We start from the raw sequence: 20,018 nt of genomic DNA, 5'->3' as shown, positions 1-20,018 counted from the left end.
CGTTATCTGAGGAAGAAAAGGACGGTGACTTGGTCAGTGCATGACCAGCACACTCCTGGGCAGAGCTCAGCACGTCCCTTCCTCTCTACTTTGGCCTGAGGGTGTCACTCAGAAGTGTCATAGCTGCGAATGACAGGTACCCTGCAGTGGCTCAGGTGGGCAGAAGTCACACACCAGGTACATTCGTCCCTCGGCATCACACAGCACATACCCGGGGCTCATTCTATAAACACAGGGCTGGGCCAAGCTCACAGTCTGGGGCGCTGGCATCCTGGCTCAGGCTCTGGCCACGCCACACCCTGGCTGTGTGATCTCGTGGTGGGTGGCCGTGGTGGCAGTGCATTGTGGGGGAGGAACCCGAAAGAGGAAGCCAGGGCCTGGGGAAGGAGCTGGGCTTGCTCCGTGAGTGCTGACCCTCTGGGAGGACTACCTCAGGCTCCCACACGGCCTCCCCAGTCCCTTGCAAGGACAGGTCCCCAGTGACCAAGGACCCCTTGGCCTTCCCTCCTGCGGTTCCACAGCTCAGTGTGGCCACTCTGGGACCACACTTACAGACCACGGGCCTTGGGGACAGACCACGGGCCTTGGGGACAGACCACAGCCAGAGGACAGCACCGCATGATAAGAAATGTGGAGGGAGTGCTTCCAGCCAGCAGTGTCTGTGCTGGGACCTGGGAACCAGGTCTGGGCTCTTTCCAACCCATGCTTCTGGCCGTTGTTGTCACTGTCATCGTCATCCTCATTAGCGTCCCACATGACTGTTGCTGCTCCGGGTCTGCATTCCAGACAGGAGGAGGGAGGTGGCAAAGTCTCCCCATCAGGACTCTGCCTGTTCAGAGAGGCAAGGCCCCCAGCAGACTCTGCCTGACTTTGCATCTTAGGACCAGAACGAGGCCATCGCGCCCGTATTAGGCCATCCTGACCTGGGACAGTAAGATTATTGACCAACCATGCGCTCTCCGCCTGCTCCCAGCCACTCCAGGTTGGAAGTGAGATGTCAGCCAGGTGGAGAGGCCAGGCCCCCACTGGGCACGGCGGCTGCACCTGTGACTTCCGTACCGCTCCGTCCTTCTCTCCTGCCCACAGGGGACGCTGGTGGAGACGGTGGTGGAGAGCGTCTACGCCACCCGCGCTGGCATCGGCCCCCTGGTGCAGGCCTATTACCAGCAAGTCGGGAGGGTGATGCAGGACCAGGAAGAGAGGAAGCTACAGCTCCTGAAGACCTTGCAGGGTGCGCAGCCTGGCCCTGGGACCAAGGTGGCCCACGTGGGGGGACGCGCGTTCCAAGTTGGGGGGTTAACTTTGAAGTGTCTTTATGTATTTATTCACCCCTCTTCTTATACCCAAAATGCTTTTTTAAGGCAACGTAAAGAAACATACATGCCGTACAATAAGGTTTGTAAAGCAGAGAGTCGGCGGCGGGCAGGACCCCGAGGTGACAGGGCAAGGTCATCGTCTGGACGGGCTGGGGGGGCCTCCTTGGAGGTGAATGATTCTGTCTCTGGGTTCTTGGTGGCCAGAGATGGAGCCACTCAAAGGCACTGCCATGCCCAGGGGTGAGGAGAGGCCAGCAGCCACTGTGACGTTCCTGAGACCCTGAGACCCCCTCATAAAAGGCCACCAGGTGATGGAGCAGACAGTGTCCCCACTGCAGTGACAACAGATAATGACATGCAGAGCCAGCTTCTCAAGGGCCATCCTCACACCCTCCCTCCTGCCGGAGCTCAGGACAGGGCGGTGCTCCTAGGTCTCGGACACTCTGCCTTTGGGAGCTGCTCTCGGCTGCCCTGTCCTGGGGACTCAGGGGAACCTAGCCCACACCCAGAGACGGGCAGAGGCTCCAGATTCCCCGTCATGGCTCTCCAGAGACAGCTGGGTTCCTTTAGCAGGAGACAGACGTGCCCATGAGCCACCGCAGAATGGGGGCACGGCCCCTCCCTCCCTGGCCTCGGCTCCCACTCTGTGGGAGGGGGCTGGGTTCGCCCCAGGCACCTCTGAGCTCTCCTGCCCTTCCCCGACCCCCGACCCTCACACAGTGAGCACTGGAGACCCTGGAAACCCCTCCCCATCCAGCCCACCCTTCATGGGAGCCACAGAGGGTGGCCCAAGCTCATCCCAGGTCAGCCTCTCTGTACTCCCACGGCCTGGAGGGGGACCGGGAGGCAAAGCACCCATGTCCCCCCAGAACTACTGCTGGGCATTGGGCGACTTGGCCAGCAGGGCCTTGAAGCAGGTGCCCATGGCTCGAAGTGCAAACCTGCCCCTGCTGGGGTGGGGCGCTGGAATAACCCTGCTGGGGACGGGTGTGCACTGGGCTTCCCAGGGACCCAGGGCACCTCGCACTCCACCTGAAGTTTCTATCTTAACCTGCGTTTTCTAAGCATCTGAATCTGCAAACAGGAAAGGGCTGGGGGAAGGGCGCTGCTCCAGCTCCTGGGGGAGCCTCGGGCCCGCCCAGCACCCCAGCTCCCTGCTGGGTGCGTCCACCTGCCTGTTCCCCTCCCTGTGCTGTCCCCAGGGTCCTCGCACACGCCTGCCTGTCCCAGCGCTGGGGCGAGTGGCGCACTGTGGGTGCAGGTGTGTCCTGCTCGGCCTCGGGCGCGGCCAGCCCAGCCCGCAGAGCCTGTGCTCTCCCTGTGACGTGACCCGCCTCGTGTCTCCCATGGTCCAGGCCACAGAATGGACAGCTCCAAGCTGCGGAGGAAGCAGGAACTCGGGGACCCCGGGCCGGAGGACCAGATGGCAGGCGGCACTCAGGGAGCCTCCCGGGCTGTCCACCAGAGGTGAGGCTCACGGTGGGCAGTGGGTCCCCCACGCAGGGATGTCCTCTGCCCCCCACACCCAGTGTGGAAGCCCCTGAGCCTCTGCCCACACCCTGTTCCCAGAGGCACCCGCACTAGCGCCCAGCACAAGGGAGGGTGAGTCAGGGTGTGGCGGCCACCCTGTGTCCAGCTTCAGGTGGCACCTGCAGCCCTAACGGGGCTCCTCCACCCCTGCTCATGCTCTTGGCTCCCTCAGGAGCAGACCTCGGGGTGGGAGTGGGTGTCCACCTGGAGGGACCCAGGGAGCCGGAAGGGAGGCAGAGACAGGTGTGTCCCGTGACGGTGGCCGTTACCATGGCCACAGACTCACCGGCAGAGGCCACTGCATGTCCTCCCACGGTCTGTGGCTCAGGAGGCCGGTTCTCTGCTTCTCTGGGTCTCGAGAGGGGAGGCAGGGCGTCAGCCCACGGGGCTCTCCCGGGAGGCCTGGTGGGTTCACTTCTGAGCTTGACGGAGTTGCTGTGGAACCGAGGTCCCATTTGCTGGCCTGCTGTCGCGTGGGCCACCCTCACCCCGCCAGGGCCTCTCTCTGGTCCTTGCTCTGGGCCCCGGGGCCGGCAACCAGCCGCAGTGACAGCACCTGGGGTCACACCTGCGGGCCCTGCGCCTTCTTCCCACCTGGGAGAGGTTTCTCTGCCCTCAGGGGCTCAGCTGCTGTGCACAGGACCCACCCGGTCACCCAGGCTCATGCCGGGACCTTGCAGCCTGTGGCCCTGGTCACACCTGCGGCTCTCCCTTGCCATCTGCAAGGGCTCCAGGATCTGAGCGTGTTTAGGGACACGGCCTGGGATGTGGCCAGCTCTGGGGACGTCGTGTGGCCCAGCACAGTTGGAGCTGCAGAGAGCTGCGCAGACAGTGCTTTCCAGGGAGGCCACAGGGCAAGGGTCTTTGTCCCTTCCCCAGGGCTGAGGGTCCGGCCTGGAGGGCTGACTCACCTGCCCGTCCACTGCCCCGGGTAGGCCCCACACAGCCCTGCAGCCAGAGAGAGCCCTGGGCCACAGGCAGGCGCTTGGCATAGGGTCCCTGGGCCTTGGGGAACTACTGTGGCATCAGCAGCCTCCTGTGGGCTGTGGGGTGGAGGCAGCAGCAGTACAGCCCCTGTAAGTGCCCGCTGTTTGCTTGGCCACTAGGTGGGTACAGGGCAGCTCCTGCCATCTGTCCAGGAGCTCCGAGCCTGGGGGGAGAGTAAAGAATCAGCGATCAATCAGTGGGGGTGCCGGGGGGCAGGGCTGGACCACAGGGGAGGATCCCTTGCCTTGTCCTGCCACCAAAGGTGGCAGAAAGACAACAGCCATGCAGTCGAGCCCAGGGAGCCCGTCACACAGCACAGTCCAGGCCAGCGGCACGTCGGCAGCCCGTGTAGATGACGAGCACTGCAGCACCTGGATCAAGCTGAGCCTGACACCCCCACTGTGAATTCTCCAACTGGTCATTAGCCGTGGTCAGCAAAGGCCCTGCTATTGCACTGCAAGGTCTGGGCTTGCCCTGACTCTCCACACCGTGCTCAGCAGTTCCTGGACTTGGGCACAGGAGCATCAGGGGGCTTTCCCACTAAACCTGCTGCACCTGGGACTCGGGGAGCTGGAGAGGAGCCCGGGCATCTAAATTGTTCACACATGCTCACAGACACACCCAGGGACTCGGATGGCTGTGGCCCAAGGACTCCACTTTGACCCAGGTGATCAATGGGGGGTCCTGGCCCAGCCTCACCTGGTGTAGGGAAGAGGAAAGTCAGGCCTGGTGTGTTGGGGTGAGGGCCTGACACAGCCTCTGCAGGGTGGGGAGGGCCGGCCTCCTTGTCAGGGGCTCCTGCCTCCCCCTCCCGCCCTCCCCACCCTAGGCGAGCTAGGGGGACGGCCAGTCTCCCATCTCCCCGTATCCCAACCCAGTGCCTCCCCGGCAGGCAGGAGAACAGGGAGGAGCCACAGGAGGTGGATGGGACAGATGGCATGGCACAGAAGGACTGGGGCTGGCAGGGCAGTGGACAGACAGGGTGGACTTTACAGCAGACAAGACATGAAGCCAGGTGGCACCGTGTGCCTTGGGGGCCCCCATGTGGGCAGCTGCCTGCCGATGCTGCAGGTGGCATCTGCCTTCAGTTCCAGAAACTCAGCCCTTTCCGAAAATCCAGCCTGGGAGATGAAGGGGGGCGGGAGGGTAGTGGAGCCGGGGGTCTGAGTGATCCTGTGGGCCGAGGGGAGGCAGGAGTCTGCGCCCCAGAGGGAGGTGGCACTCAGGATCAGAGGGAGTCTCAGCCCCAGCTGTCCCCCTGCCTCTCAGGGTAAAGGGGCTGCCTTGTTCTGGATTTATCTTCTTCCGGAGGAAAAAGCCTCCTGTTTCACAGGGAGGGGCCAGGGCCGTTCTGAGCTTTAAAATCGGGATGCAGCCGGGACCCTGGGCCTTTGGGGAGAATGTTCCTCCCTAGGTAAGATGGTTTGCTCAGGAGAAGAGGCCACTCCCTGCCCAGCCCCGTGGCAGCTGTGGGTCCACAGGCAAGCCCCGCCTCCCAGCCTCCCAGCCTCTCTGCCTCTCCTGGCTTTTCCTCTGTCCTGCTGATGTCCCCAAACCACCCCGAGGATCAAGACAAAAGTGCCTGTGGAATCTTGTCGACTCCTTGGTGTTCGGGGCCTTGACAATGTCCGCAGTGTGTGGCTGCTGGACACTGAGCCCATGCTCCTCTCGGGTACCCAGGCCCAGCGGTCACTAATCCCACGGCACGGTGGGCCCTTTGGGAAGGTTCACGTGGGGGCTCCGAGTGACCGTGGCCAGGGCAGCGCTGACCTTCTCATCCCCCACCAGGCTGCTGTCGCAGCAGAGGAGGCTCCTGGCCCAGTTCACGGAGCACCAGCGGCTCCGCCTGGAGGCGCAGAGGCAGAAGGCCAGGGTCCTGGACCAACTGGAGGCCCAGCTGGAGACGCAGCTGCAGGTGAGAGTCTAGGAGCGGCCTCCGCAGGCAGGGCTTCAAGGGGAGCAGAGGTGGGGAAGGCAGAGGCCAGGTCATCCCGGGCCAGTGTGGGCCTGCGGGGGGGTGGACAGGTCCAGAGCCTTCGCCTCTGCACCTCGCTGTCTGCATGGTCACCTGTGGCCTCGGGCCAACTCCAGGCAGGCTGCCGAGAATCAGCGCTTCAGTGTGTGCGGATCCCCACCAGGCGACTGCTCAGAGTAGGATGGACGTCCATCCTGCTGGCCGTGGGGGGCGACCGAGCCTGCTGTGCATCTGGAGCACTCAGGACTCACCCAGCACAGAGAGTCACGGCAGGGAAGGCTCCGTCCCGAGTGTGGCCAATGGCTGCCGCAGATGCCTGGCATTCCCGAGTGGAAGCCACGGACAGTGTGGGCCCTGCCAGAGATCTCCCCACATTGGGCAGCGATTAGAGGGACAAGGACAGGTGTGCCCAGGTCTGTGTGGCGCTGGCGCCAGGCGCTCACTCTGGAGGCAGGCCACACTGCGAGGTCCTGTCCTGCTGCCACCACCTCCGTGCAGGCCACCACCTCTCACCCTGTGTCATCTGTAAATGGGCTCCACAGCGGAGCCAGAGAGGATGCCCAGTCGCCTGGCAGGAGGTGCCCACCCTGCATTCTGCCCTGCTTGGGCTTCTCCGGGGCATTTCAGGAGAGTGTCCCTGCTGGGGACGCGTCCGCCAGCCTCCTGGACAGCGTCAGGCCCTGTTGGGGGAAGGGCTTGGGGAGGGGCCGCTGACTCTCCCCCACTTGCACATCAGGACGCGGAGCAGACCTTCATCTCAGAGCTGGCAGCCTTGGCCCGCGTGCCTCTGGCCGAGAACAAACCACTCTCCAGTAAGCGCGGGCTGCCAGGTAAGTCGTGGCGTCCCCGCCGCAGGGGCAGAGCCTCTGCACTGAGACCGATGTCCACCTCCCGTCCACCGCTGACCAGCTCTGGGGCCTCGGGCCTCGGGCTCAGCCTCTCTGGGCTTCATGTCCGTGTCTGTAATGGGGCAGGCTCAGGGCACCTGGGGCCCGGCTCTCCAGCATTGGGCCATCCCAGCCCCTGGGTCTGCTGCCCTCCAGCTGTGTCTCCGACTCTGTTCCTACCTGTAAAGTGGGAAGATGTGTCCCCTCCCCTGCCAGTGAGGGAATCGGGGACGTCCCAGGTGGTGGTAGCCTGGTCGTGGGAGGGTCGCTCTGAAGGCAAGCACATAGACGTGCCAGCTGATCTCGGCACCCTAAGTCCCGAAGGCCCCTGGGTGCAGTAGAACACGGCCTGGCAGGACTGGTCAGGTCCCAGCTCTGCCACTTATCGGCTGTGCTGGCCTGGGAAAGCACGTGGCTCCTGGACCTCGGTTTCCTCGTCCGTGGAGTGGGTACAATGCAGTGACGCAGCAGGGCCCACCTGGCCACCGGGTGCTTGAGAACTGTCAGGCCTGGTTGGCCCAAGGCCGGAGGAGCTGTCCGAAGTCCCAGACCAGGGTCCTCTCTCTTCCGCAGAGAAGCCTCTACGGACCAAAAAGAAGAAGCCCCTGCCTCGGGAGAGAGGGGACCCAGGACTGCCCAGCGATGGTGACCCTGCCTCGGGGGACCACGCCTCAGGGCTCCTCAGGTACAGCAGGTCCCCATCTCTCACCTCTGCGCTGCCTCGCCACCCACTGTGCTCCCTGGCCACCCACTGTGCTCCCTGGCCACCCACTGTTCGTCTCGAAGGCCCAAGAACAAGGGGTGTGAGCGTGATTGAGGGCAGGAGCCGGGGCCACTCGGTGGCAGCTGGCATCACTGCGGCTGCCGCTGTTGGCCCATCTGGCTAGGAGGGGACACTGCCTCCAGGCCCTGTTGGCATCCAGCCAGAGCCACGCACCCAGCCCTCCTCCTCCAGGGCCAGCACTGGCCGCCACCTGTGTGAGCTGCTGTCAGCTGGCAGCCCCAGGGTCGTGGGAACCAGCGCGTCCCTGTTGTGGCACCTGGGTGATCAGTCGCCCACCTGGAAGGGCACCCTGGGGCTCCACTTGCCACTTCACCACGGGTGTCACCGTGTAGACCACCTTGGTCACTGTGCTGCCACCTCACTGAGTGGCATCACTGAGCCTGGTCTCAGGCAGGGCACTGACCGCTGGCCTCTTCCCACTTTCAGCAGCCAAAGGCCAGGTCAGCAAGAAGCCGAGGCTGGTGTCGGCGAGGACGGGAGGCAGGTGCTGAAGAGGAGCCATCTGTAGCTCAAGGCTGCTGGGCAGGCCTGTGCCTGGGTGTGCAGGGCCTGTCCCCGCCACAGCCTGGGGGACGTGGGGGCGGCTCTGAGAGAGGACGGAGGAGGGAGGGAACTGGCCAGACGGCCGCGCCTGAGATGGTTGGGAGCTCCTCCTAGCCGGTTTCCAGCCCGCTCAGCTCCCTGCCTGGGTGACTCCTCCTGGGGGTCATCCTTCCCTGGCCTCCTGTGCCCAGCTCTACCCGTGTCCTGAAGCTACCAGAACCTGCTTCCCACAAGCTGAGGTCACCTGGCACAGCCCCGGGCTCTCTGATCCCCAGCTTCTCCGCCCAGTGCTCCCAGGAGGGCCTCTCAGACCAGCTGTATTTCCCGGATCCGAGGTCATTCCCTGGCCCCTCCATCCCCCTACACCCGCCAGGGGCTGCCCAGCATGCCCCGCAGGACCACGTCCTTGCTTGGTACTTTCTGTCCTTTGACTCAGCCAGCACCGAGAACCGGCCACCAAGACAGTGTCTGAATCCCAGGGCCAACAACCCAGGACAGGCTGCTTCCTCAGCTCTTCCCCGCTGTGACTAAAAGACCCGATTAGAACAATTTATGGGAGGAGAATTTATTTGGGGCTCACGGTTTCAGAGGCTCAGTCCGTAGACACTGGCTCCACCTTGGGCTGCAGGTGAGGGGGACGTCATGGGGAAGAGTGTGGTGGAGGGCAGCAGCCCCACGATGACCAGGAGGCAGAGAGAGACGCCGCTCTCCAGACACAAATACACACCCCAACACCCACCTGCCGTCAGTTAACACTCATCACTCCCCTCAAGTGAGTGATTCACTGATGGGGTTCAGGCTCTCATAACCCACTCAGTTCTCTGCACCTTCTTGCACTGTCTCACAGTGAGCTTTTGGGGACATCTCACCTCCAAATCATTACACAGACCATGGAATCCTGGTCCCCAGGCCTCTCCTGACCCATGTGGGCCCAATGTCACAGACACCTGTCAACCACAGCAGGGCCTCTTCTTCAGAGCCCAGGGAAGCGCACAAAATCTTCCTTGGGCTTCATAGGGGACGGGTGAGTTCTTCTCCCTGACACAGACCCCAAGGAGAAGTGTCCCTGAGAACATCCGGAGGCTCCCAGACCAGCCACACATACACCATGGAGGGAGGCCTTTCCCCGCAGAGAGAAGCCTGCTCTTGAGAGGTTCCCGCCCCGCACAGTGGACACTGGCGAGGCCACCCCTTGTTTGGGGTTGAAAGCTGCTGGTAGAAAAATGGGTCCCGGATTTCAGACCCAAATCAGAGCAGAGCCGGGGGCCATGGGTCAGGAGCTCTTGCTGGCCCATCAGAGGAGAGCTGTCCCTCACAAGGCTATGCAGCAGGGAGCCCCAGGCCAATGGTGCTGCCAACCACAACCCAGCTCTGGGCACCTCCAGGAACTTGGTTCTCATGGTGCCCAGGCCCCACCTGCTCTTCACAGCTCCCCCAGACCTCGACCTCCCTGGATGCCTCTGTGACCGTCCTAACAGGTGTGCCCAGGTCACAGTGCCCTGCAGTCCTGAGTAAACCCATGGATGTGGAGAGCAGCTCTGCTGTGTCACTCTGGGCTGATGGGCAGGTGCTATCCTGTACATGGTGGGGTGTTTAGCAGCACCCCTGGACTTGACCCATGAGACCACAGGACCAACCCCAGGATGTCTCCAGCACTGCCCAGGGTCCCCAGGGTCATCATCCATGGGCTAAGGAAATGGATGCCTGTCCTGGCCAAGCCCAGGACGTGACAGCTGTGTTTCCACAAACTTCTAGAACATGATGGGCTCTGGTTTGCGGATTGGGTGGCTCAGGGACCCTGACTGGGGGATTTTCTGGGCTATGAGTTTTGCTTTCTAAAAACCTAAGTGAGCTTTTGGGGACATCTGCTGGTGCAGGTGCGGCTCCTTCCTGGAAGCGGCTGCGCAGTCCTGTTAACTAACCTGGAGGTGGAGACCCTTGAGCCCCGGACGCGGGTGGGATTTCTAAAGTTACCCAACAGTGCCCTCTGGTGGCCTGAGGAGACGCTGCGTCGGTCTGCAGGGTCCTGTAGGCTGCTTGGCTTCCTTTGTGCCGCGTTCTCAGGGCACAGTTTGCACAGACATCACTTCTGCGTTGTCTGTCACAAGGGTCCTTGCACAGAGGTGCCCTAAGGCAGATGGTGCCTGTGTCCTGGATGCCCAGCTTGGTGGCATGTGTGCCCAGTGCAGACCCCACCCCCACCCCGCAGCAGCAGGACTGGCCAATTAACCCGAGATTAGGTCTCGGAAAAATCGCAGGCCAACTGTAAGTGCCACTTTAAGGACCACAGGCCCAGCCACACCTTCCCAGCTGAGGAGGCTCCGGCTGCTCCCCACCCCACCCTGCAGGTGGCCTTCATCGCTGCCGTGGGTCAGCAGATCCTGGATGTGTTCTCAAGTGTGGCTTCCTCAGCCCAAGGGGACGTGTCCTGCCCCACCCTACTGCCCACCTGTCCTGCTTGGCACGGCTTTGGCCATGTGACTCCACAGACTTGGGGACACCCTGAGGTGAGGGGCTGGAGGGGTGGGCTGAGACAGGCAGAGGAGGATGGGCAAGGAAGCCCCAGGATGCCCTCCACCGCCCTGGCCCCGCCATGGTGGCCTCCGGTTCTCAGTATGGGATGGGAGTTGCTATGGTGGTGGATGGAGGTGGAGCTGGCAGGGGACGAGGGTGATAGTGTCAGGGGCTGGTCACCTTCTCTGACGGTGGTGTCCTAGGACCTGAGCTGGGGACTCAGGATGCGGCCAGTGGGGTTCCCCTCCACAGACTCCTCTGGCCTGCGTGGTGCCAGAGCTGATATTGATTCCTCCTGAAACCAGGGCCAGGAGGGGCCGGCAGCCACTGCTCCAGAAGTTTCCCAGCACGGGGGAAGCTCTGGGTGAAGGACCTTCTAAACGCACATGGCACGGCCCACGCCTTCCCTGGGAAGAGAACGTGGAGGGTCTCTGTGCTTTTGTGGGGATAGTAGCTCTGCTCAGCTGTGACATCTGGCAAAAGGCTGAGCAGCAGCCTTTTGTCCACACTGTGACCGAGGTGGCCCGACGGCCTCAGGGGTGAGCAGCGAGCTGGGCGGCACGGGAACCCGGGACAACCCGGGCGCACGCAGTGGGGCGCACCAAGGAGGCCGGTTTGCCTCTTCAGACTCGATATTCGGTCTGGGGGTGAGGAGATGCATAAACCAACACAGGAGGGCTGGAAGTGGCCCTCCTGGGACAGCAGAGCCGACTCAAGTGTTAAGGACTCCCAGCTGGTGGGCCTCATGTGGTGACATGGCTGTGGGGAGATTGACGCCGTGGAAATCGGCAAACACCAGGCCAGGGCCCTCCAGCCCCACCCGCAGCCACATCTGTTTTCCTGCACGTCCCTGACCACCAGGTCACAGAAGGTCCATGTGGACTGAGACATGTATTTATCATTGTGATGGACGAGAGAGTCATTGCCACTGACTGGGGAAATGTGGGGTGCCCAGTAACACTGTGAGCTGTCACATGTCACGGGAAAAAATGACCCTGGGGACCCGCCCCTCAGTACACAGGAGCATCCTCCAGGCGGGGCTCATAGGCCTCAAAGTGAAAGATAAAACCTCCAGAAGAAACTTAGAGGACGACCCGGTGGGCAGCTTCATGCCCGCCCCTCTAGCACCCAGGGGCCAGGGCCCTGCTCCCTGGAGCCTGTGAGGCGCTGGCTGTGGGGAGGGAACCAGTGGCCGCTCCTGCAGCTTCCTGAGAAACTCAGGCCCCAAGACCGAGGAGACACAAGAAAACCACGTGCCTTGAAAGCCCTGCTCCAGCTCAGCCCCCAAGAACTGCCATGCCTTGCCCGACCCCGTCCCCTGTCCCCTGCAGCAGGGCCCCTTGGAGAGGCAGGTGGTGGGCTCCAGGACCAGAGGGTCAGGAAGAGGCCCCGTCAGTCTGTCTAGGGAACAGGATGTCAGGACAGATCCTGCTTCTGCTTCTCCCCCCGTGGGACTCGGGCCGTGAGGCCACAGGCAGGTGCACACCACTGCCACCAGCTGCACTCTCCGGAAGCTTCCTGTGCAGCCCTTGGACAGTCCAACTGGGTCAAGACCGAACACCCGTACTGCCTACGTCCATTCTTGACCTCTCTGAGCCTTTAGCTTTGTCTCAAGAATCTCCAATGGACCCGCGTCAGCACCTCTCTGGACCTCACCAAGGTATCCTCACCAAGTTGAGGGGCGGGGAGGGCAGGGCCACCCAAAGCCATGGCCTCCAGGGACAGTCAGGCTCGGGAGTTAGGGGCAGGAGCCTGGGCTCTGACACTGTGATCTTGGAGAAGCCATTGAGGTCCACTATAAATGGGGTGCTATGGTTTGGTACAGTTTGGGTGTCCCCAACGCTTCAGGTGTTGCCATGTATGCCCACTGTGAGGCACAGAGAGGGCGGAGACCGTCCCACCATGGAGTGCAGAGCCATGGCCATCAGGAGGTGATGAGATAGGAGAAGGGCATGGACTCATGTGAGCTTTATAGGAAGAAGGCAAGAGACCAGCAAAGCGTGTATGTCCTTCCGGTCCCTGGCCACGTGATGCCCTGCACCACCTTGGGCCAGCCAGTAGGAAGGCCATCGCCAGAGGAGGCCCGTCAGCCTAGCACGCCCCACTCGACTCAGGAAAGAACTCCTAAAGTTGACTGTCGAAGACATCCCATTACAGTAATTAGAACAGACTCATTCACGAAAGTCACAGTCACACTGCACACAGCCCGACTTGGAGCAAGCGCAGACAGCTGCAGCCTGCGTCCTCATCGTCATCATCCTGTACTTACAGCTCGGGGAGGCAAGCACCTTTGCCAAGTTTTTACTCCTCCTTAGAACGTGTGTGTGTGTGTGTGTGTGTGTGTGTGTGTATGCGTATTTCCTGGGAATGGAGGGAAGAGCCCAGCCGCTGGCCATATCCCAAATCTTCCCATCCAGGGCTCCCTGTCTAGACCGAAGCCTTCGGAGACAGCTCTCCTCCCTCCCTGCCTCCCCCAGTATCCTGAGCATCATCCACCACTCAGTTATCCCAGGGCTGCGGGACCTCAGCGCTTCACCCAACCCAAGCGAACGCGCCAGCCAGGTCGGTGGGTGGTTTATTTTATTTTTTCACAAGCTTTGAATTCAGAAATAAGAGCCACGATTAGTCAGTTATTAAGTAAAAATGGGGGTGATTGATTACAAAGGAAAACTGTACAAAACTTTAAAAATCTGACTGCCCCGTCGACCTCCTGGAGGGACCAGGTCGCAGGCAACCCGGGGGCAGCCTTCAGCACACCGTCACTGGCCCCGTGGGGACGCAGACCCCTGTGAACCTGGCTGGGTCTCAAGCCCAGAGCTGGCTGAAGAACACACGGACTGGAAGGGCATCGTGGTGAGTCACAAGCGCCACAGAGACCGGCTGACGCAGGACGGGGAGGGTGTTTCTTGTGACCAAGGGGAAGGCTTCCCTGCCGTTCTGAGAGCCACAAACCTCGACGGGGTGGGCTGGGGTGGACGGGCTTCTCTCTGGTGGGCTCGGGCGGGGGCAGTGAGGACACAGCTTCATCTTAGGAGTCCGGGAACTGCCCCGAGGGCTGCGGTCCACATCAGTCCCTGGCGGTGTTCCCACGGACACTCTCACGGGCTCGGGTGCAGAACGCAGCAACATGCACAGACTATCCTAGAACTGCTACAAGGGCGCAAAGGAACCACCGCTCAGGGCATCGCAGAGCCGTCGGAAGTGGAGGGGACAGGACAAGAGGACGCCACACCTGTGGTTCACTAGGGAGGGGATGAAAACACCATGCTGAGGTGACTCGGAGGGACGCGCAAACACACCACACTAGTACCACTTCTTCCTAAATAAAAAAGGGAAGAACATCATTCGGTTTCCCCCGTATCAGCACCAACTAAAACCGTGGGCTCCAGAAACATGGACAGGGAGAGGATGGGCACGATTCCAGAATCCTTCACTCGCTGTCCGCTCGTCCACGTCAGCCCAGGCTGGTGATGTTGGAGCGGCCGCCAGGGGGCGCCACGATGCGATGGCCGGTACGCCTGGGGTTGTTGTCATCTATCTGGGCACCTACAAGAGACAGAGCCATCACTTCTGGACGAGATCTGCTAACCTCAGCTCAACTTGCTGATTCTGAAGGCTGAGTGTTCTGCACTGTCCCCGCCTGGTGCACACTGTGTTCTGTCTTAAAATGTCCAGGTCACCTCTGGGCAGCCTCCCGGGCCCCCAGAGCAGACCACTCTCTCCTCTCCCCTCTCAGTCCCTGGGTCACCCTCCTACAGCCCTGTCCACCTTGTGCATTTTCTTTTCTGGCTTCCCCAGGAAAATTTGACATTCTTGAAACAGGTGAGCACCCACTTTTTGAGTGCCTACTGCGTGCAGGCACAGGCTCAGTGCTTTAGCAAATATTACTGTGTTTGGAGCACATGACAATACAGTGAGGGTGTGTTTCGTCCCCCTGTAGAGGAGGAATCGAGGCTCAAGGTGCGCACCTTGAGGCATAGCTAGCGGCAGGGAAGCCAGGATTCAAGGCCTAGCTGGTCTGTCTCCAAAGTCCCCACTCCTCTGCATGGTATCTATCCCCTGCTCCTAAAGTACTCCATGGATGGCGTGGGTGGGGGGTGGCTACATAAGCGTGCATGGGCGTGTGCAGGAGCACATTCATCATCCAGAGCCGGTTTGCCCCTTCATTTGTAATGGGCAAATCTGCACGTGGGAGCAGTATATTTTGTTTTAAATCTTCAAAGCCAACTTCTAATATTACGCATTCTCTTTCAGTCAAACACAGATTTAAAACTCCAGCAGCAAGCCCCATTCCTGGCACTCAATAAATATTCACTGAAAGAGAACAGTGAGCAGTGTGTAGGCTGGAATGTGGGTGCTGTGACGCAGGCCTGAGGTCCAGTTGGAGACTCAAGTTTTAATACAGATGGTGCTTTGATCTTGGGTAATTTGAAATAAGTCATCCCCCTCACCCCTTGGCCTCATTTCCTTTTCTGAAAAACAAGGTCACCAGTCCAGTTGAGGCCCCTCCTGTGACACTATATGGCCTCTCTGTGTAAGCCCTAGGAGCCGGGCTTAGAGCACTGATTGGTGGACGCTTGTCTTCCTGGTAATTCACAAATCTGCTCAAGGGTCAGGAATCAGGAGTCAGTCAGCACGTCATACACCTTTCCTCCTCATGACCATCGGTGCCTCGCTGGTTACACGTCTGGGATCTGGCCATACTCACTGGACAAAGGACACTGACCAACCATGCTACGTCTGCGTAACAAGATGCTCTGCCGAGATGAGAGGCCCTCTGGGAAGCGGCTCCTGGTGCTAAAACATCTAGGCACTTGTTTCCAAATGATGTCCCTCATCAAGCTGCCGTGAGGCTGGCCAAGGGCAGTGCTGGGGCTTCAAAGAGGACCGAGAGCACAGCAGGGAAGGGAGGGTGTGGCGGGGCCCTTCCTACAGCCTTCTAATTTCTTTGCTATCCTTATCTAAAAGGAATTCCCTACGCCTGTAGTTGTCCAATGTCTAATTTCCTCCCGTGAGAACAGAGGTCCAGTCTGCCAGGTCCTTGAGAGGTGTGTTGTCCTCAGTGGCTCTTCCCAGCATCAAAACAGTCCCTGCACTGTGGACTGAGCATCCAGTGAGACACTGGAGAGGCATCAGGGTCCACTCTGTACATCAGCGACTATCTGTAAACACTGGAACTCGTGTGTAGGCAGCTCTTCCGTAAGAGGCTCGTGGAGAGGGAGGTGGCCTTGGGGCCCCGACTGCGTCATCAAGGAGACCTACTCTGGGCAGGGAGGCTCTGCCCCCACAGTTTAAACTGATAATTCATCGTCTCCCTCCGTCCTTCCACTGTTGCCAAGCTGGTCCCCTTTCCAGACGGGAGTCGCACACTATGCCTCGTGAGCCCCATTCAGCCCATTCGTCACCTTGGTTGTTTGTTTCCTCAGTACTGGGGAGGAACCCAGGGCTCTGCACATACTAGGCAAGCGCTCTACCATTAAGCTACGGCCCAACCCCTTTTTATGTTATGTGAGACAGGTCTCATGATTACAGGGATGTGCCACCACGCCCGGCCCACTGCCTGTGTTTATAGGGCTCATGAGCATTTTTACATCTTTAAAAAATGGTTGCAGTTTTAGTAGCTATTTAATACAACCACTGGAGTTTTGCCTGTGACTCACAAAGTTGGAAATATTTCCTATCTAGCCCTTTAACAGAAGTGTGCTAACTCCAGATCTGAATTATGGCTGTCCATGTATCACCACCCTGCTTCCTGGCACCCGCACAGCGGGCGCTGACACCTCCCAGTCTGTGGACAGTTCCCATCCATGGCTCCCAGCGTGCACGTGGGCGCCCTCATGTGGCCGGCTGGTGAAACAGCAGGCACATGCCCCAGCGCCTTAAGGAAAAACCGCCCGAGTCTTGATTTTGAAGCACTGAATTCTGGGATCTTGACATCAAATTTTCTGGGGCCTCAGTTTCTTCTCTAAATAGGAAAAAGATCATGTACCACACAGGCGATTGTGAGGATAAAATAAAACCACAGAAGATGGAACTGCTTCCTAACCGCGGCGGACTGCCCAGCTCGGCCCTGCACCCACATTTCACTCACCAGGCACAGTGCACAGACCCCAAGGGTGCTTGGGCACGGGGCCAGTTTTGGAGCAAATGCTCATAAACAAGGTCAGAAACAACCTGCTGCCCCCCAAGGACCTCCCTGCCCACGCTGCCTGCCCAGGACAGGGGAAGGGTGCCCCTGCCCCTGCGCTGCTCGCCTGAGGAGCAGGAAGGTCCCGGTGACCGGGGGGGACCCGCGCGCCTACCTGACAAGCTGAAGTTGGACTGGTGGAGGTTCCTGATGGGCGGCGGCTGGTGTTTGGAAGGCGAGGATTTGGCAGAAGGAGCCGGAGTGGCATATTTGGGTGTAGCTGGCACCTCGTACACGGGACCGTCGTACATGCCCCTGGAGACCCCTTGCAGGGCAGAAACCTAGACAGAGGGAGCAGGTGACCCCCATGGTGAGCACATGCCCTCCTGTGCCCCCTGCTCAGACTGGGCTGTGCCCTGCCGCAGGACAGGAACCTGAGGTCCCAGGCCTCATGTACACGTGTGCACACACTCACCTGAGCCCCACTGGCCACACACACACCACACTAATGCACACACATAAGACACGCACCCGCATGCTCCTGGACACGGGTATGCTCCCGGGGATGCGAACAGGCACTTGCTGGCTCTGCCTCGCTGCTTCCCCAGGCCTCACATTCCCACCTGATGGCAGTATCTGTGCAATGTGGTGTCTCTGACCTGGCACGGCCCCTCGTGGGAGACGCAGGGGGCCAGCAGGTGGATGGGGAGCAGCCCTGGGTGCTGGGGTTCTGGGAGGAGGGGTCCGGACTGTTCTGTGGAGCAGCAGTGGCAAAGCCACTGGTGATGCCATTGATGAAGACCAGGGAGGGGGGAAGCCCACACACCCCCAGCACACTATGCACGATGCACGCACACACACACATGTTCATACACACAGACACACACAACTGGCCCTCCTGGTGCACAGCCTTTGCTGGCTGCTGTGGGAAGCAGGTTGCCATGGTGATGGGATGTGTGGCGGGGAAACCACCACAGAGGGTCCACCTGGCTGTGAGTTTCCCCTCTGGGCCGCACAGAGGTGGGGACAGAGCCCACTCGGTGCCTGTGCCAGGACCTCCCAAAGTCAGGGCTGAGTCTTCATGACGGAGGGAAAGGCAGACGCAAAACCTGCCAGGAAGGGGCGGAGGAGCCAGACCCGGAGGACACGGGGCTATTTATGCCCAGCAGATGGCCTGGCCTGAGCGCTGCCCAACTGTGTGCCTGGTGAGTCCTGCACGGCTCTGGGCCTCAGGGTTCTGGTCTGAGAACTGAGGCTCCCGATACCTCCATCAGGGGCGAGAGTCCCCAGAGGACGCAGGTCAGAGCCCAGAGCAGCTCAGGAGTGTCCCTCCACAGCCCTCCCGTGCCCACAGTGCACACCTCTTTACAGTTTGCACGGCCTCATCTGGACCTCACTGCTGTCCTGAGACAAGAACCCGCCTGGATGAAGACAGGGGGGCACACGTCTGTGAGCTCGCTCAACTCCCCAAGAAAGTGTGTCGCTCTGACCCAATGCTGAGTCCCCCAGACCCGCTCACCTTGTTCCTGATCTTGACGCGCTGGTAGAGGTACTCGGGGAAGGGCTTCCGTGGGATGAAGCGGCCCACGCCCTTGTTGACGTTGATGTTTCCGTCTTCGAAGACGATCTTGCCCTGGCTGATGACCACCAGCGGCGAGCCGTGGCACTCCATGCCCTCGAAGATGTTGTACTCCACGGCCTGCGAGCCAAGAGCACAGCTGTACCCACCGTGGCTCCAAGGGTTTTCTCCACGGGAACCCGTCACGGAACAGCCAGGTTGCCTAACCTTAGGTCCCAAGCATTTCCTGGGGTCCTCCCACTCCCAAAACACCCCTGTCAGGGCTGGGCACTGTTCCACCCAGTCACACAGCATGTGTGACCAGCACCTTGTCCTGGGGCACTGAGCCTGCTGGTGGCCTTGTGTCATATTGTCCTGGGGCTTGGTGACTGAGACTGGTGTCCTGGGAGTTGGCCCCGGGCAGCTCCACCTATAGTGGGTGTTCTGTGTCCTTTTTTAAATTACTTTTTTAGGATCGCTTTCTAAAATTTAATTTACTAGATCAAAGGACACAGGTTGCATATCACCAAACCATTTTCCAAAGGGGTCAGACCCGGTGACACCACCAGGGCCATGGGGAGGAGGCAGCTCATGTCACCCCGGAGCGGGGTGACGTCGTGCTGTTGTTATTAGGTAGAAACGCCCCTTGCTCTCCCTCCTCCTGAAGGGAGCCTGGACCCTGCTGGCCACCGCCTCCAGCCGGCTGCTGTCCAGCATTATTTTAAGTAGGTCATGTGTGTGGTTGAAAAAAAAGAATCAAATAGGGCAAAGGAAATTCACTGCAGCGTCTCTCTGGCGCTGCTCAGAGGCCAACACCTTGGGGAGCTTCTTGGTCCCCAGGCGCCTCTATTCATGAACCCCTGCCTCACGCAGGTGCTCCACGATTTTTCAGGTGCGCCTTGATTTTTCTCCTGAGCCCAGAGACCGTCCCACATGCGCACACACGTGATCTGAAGCCGCTCCTCCTGTGCTGTGAACCGCCACACCGTGTCCCACGGACACACCCAGGTTCCACGGAGGGACAGCGACATTTCTGTTTCTGCTAAAGCAACAGTGAAGTACACTCGCTGTACGTGCCCCACCCACGGCGTGCCTGTCTCCAGATGTGGAGCCCGGGGCCAAGGAACGTGGGTCTGCGCCCCTGGTGGATCTGCCTTCCAAGAACAGCAGCACTGGGTCCCTTCCCCACCAGCACGCGGCCAGCACCCAGCCAGCTCACCGGTTCCCAGTTCAACCACGTTGGTATCCTGGGTCAGGGTCCCTTGACATCCTAGTGCTGTAGGCAGGTGAGATCAGGCCTTTCTAAAGATCAGACACCATTTCTACATCCCTCACGGGGCCACTTCTAACAGTCTTTTAACACTGCTCTGATGACCAGGGTCTTGGTATTTTTCCTCATTTCTAAGTACACATTAGATGGTAAAGAGTCTCTCCTGCATTATGTGTGGGGCACTAGCTACTGTCTTTTTTTTGGGGGGGGAGTGGGGTACCGGGGATTGAACTCAGGGACACTAGACCACCGAGCCACATTCCCAGCCCTATTTTGTACTTTATTTAGAAACAGGGTCTGAGTTGCTTAGTGCCTCACCTTGCTGAGGCTGGCTTTGAACTCGCGATCCTCCTGTCTCAGCCTCCTGAGCCTCTGGGATTACAGGTGTGTGCCACGGGCCTGTCTTGCCCACTATCTTTGGTTCTCATATAAAGCAAACTTTTTTGGCCATATAGAAGGTTATTGATTTGGGACCATATAGAAGGTTCATTTTTATGTTGTCAGTGGTCAAAAAGACCAATGTATTC

The 20,018-nt window shown here is 60.1% G+C and overlaps 2 protein-coding genes across 5 annotated transcripts in view; one reads left to right on the top strand and one right to left on the bottom strand.

The window, feature by feature from the left end:
- Nucleotides 1-8,571, top strand: part of Evc (EvC ciliary complex subunit 1) — a 51,709-nt gene extending 43,138 nt beyond the window's left edge. For 3 of the 4 annotated variants that reach the window (XM_048784160.1, XM_048784159.1, XM_048784157.1), the window contains 7 exons: nt 1,087-1,257; nt 2,672-2,783; nt 5,622-5,748; nt 6,545-6,638; nt 7,269-7,380; nt 7,906-8,062; nt 8,109-8,571. In XM_048784160.1, coding sequence (XP_048640117.1) covers nt 1,087-1,257; nt 2,672-2,783; nt 5,622-5,748; nt 6,545-6,638; nt 7,269-7,380; nt 7,906-7,970 — 681 coding nt within the window. In that variant the 3' untranslated portion in view covers nt 7,971-8,062; nt 8,109-8,571. The remainder of the gene's footprint in view (nt 1-1,086; nt 1,258-2,671; nt 2,784-5,621; nt 5,749-6,544; nt 6,639-7,268; nt 7,381-7,905; nt 8,063-8,108) is intronic. The other variant, XM_048784158.1, reaches the window with a different exon arrangement.
- A 4,527-nt stretch (nt 8,572-13,098) lies between these two features.
- Nucleotides 13,099-20,018, bottom strand: part of Crmp1 (collapsin response mediator protein 1) — a 63,619-nt gene continuing 56,699 nt past the window's right edge. Inside the window, exons 12-14 of the mRNA XM_015481939.2 lie at nt 18,183-18,362; nt 16,839-17,004; nt 13,099-14,082 (exon numbers count right to left, since the gene is read on the bottom strand). Of these exons, the coding sequence (XP_015337425.1) occupies nt 13,991-14,082; nt 16,839-17,004; nt 18,183-18,362 (438 nt within the window). The 3' untranslated portion in view covers nt 13,099-13,990. The remainder of the gene's footprint in view (nt 14,083-16,838; nt 17,005-18,182; nt 18,363-20,018) is intronic.

The sequence above is a fragment of the Marmota marmota genome, unplaced genomic scaffold (genome assembly GCF_001458135.2).
Source record: "Marmota marmota marmota unplaced genomic scaffold, marMar, whole genome shotgun sequence".
NCBI classification, from domain to species: Eukaryota; Metazoa; Chordata; class Mammalia; order Rodentia; family Sciuridae; genus Marmota; species Marmota marmota.
Note: the sequence above shows the minus strand (reverse complement) of the source record. Positions and strands in the feature narration are given on the sequence as shown.